Source organism: Tupaia chinensis, unplaced genomic scaffold (assembly GCF_000334495.1).
Source record: "Tupaia chinensis unplaced genomic scaffold, TupChi_1.0 Scaffold143836_1, whole genome shotgun sequence".
Lineage (NCBI taxonomy): Eukaryota > Metazoa > Chordata > Mammalia > Scandentia > Tupaiidae > Tupaia > Tupaia belangeri.
This window is the reverse complement of record NW_006203686.1, coordinates 647,456-647,910: the sequence shown is the minus strand read 5'-3', so window position 1 is coordinate 647,910 and position 455 is coordinate 647,456. Positions and strand designations below refer to the sequence as shown.

The following is a 455-nucleotide window of genomic DNA, read 5'->3' as shown; positions in this document are numbered from 1 at the left end:
CTCCTCCCCGCCGCCGCTGGGGGGCGCCGTCTTGGCAGCAGCCTTGGTGGTCAGCGGCTTCCTGGGGGCTTTGCCTCCTGCCGATTTGCGGGCGGTCTGCTTCGTGCGAGCCATGCTGCGAAGACGCCGACAACCGGCCCCTAAAGCGAGGGTTTGGTGCTCTGCAAAGGAAAGATGATGCGGCCCACTGGGCAGAGGTAGAGTCAGGTTTACGTGGAGGCAGGAGACCCTCTCACCCCCACACGCCGAGAATCCTCAGGCACACCGGACTTACCTGATCCCGGCCTGGGGTAGTCCCGCTGCTCCTCGTTGGTGGCTTCCGGCTAGGGCAGAGTGGGCCGGGTGGTGGGGTCCTGCTTGGGTTGAGCTGGCCTAGAACCTCTGTGATGGCTTCTCTGGTCTAAGTTCGGGCACCCCTGTTTGTTCTCCTGAGGGTCTGGGGATGTTCTCAGCTC

General features: G+C 64.0%; 1 protein-coding gene across 1 annotated transcript in view; it reads right to left on the bottom strand.

Moving 5' to 3' along the window:
• Positions 1-114, bottom strand: part of H3Y2 (H3.Y histone 2) — a 554-nt gene extending 440 nt beyond the window's left edge. Inside the window, exon 1 of the mRNA XM_014582833.1 lies at positions 43-114. Within this exon, the coding sequence (XP_014438319.1) occupies positions 43-114 (72 nt within the window). The remainder of the gene's footprint in view (positions 1-42) is intronic.
• Between the last annotated feature and the right edge of the window lie 341 nt (positions 115-455).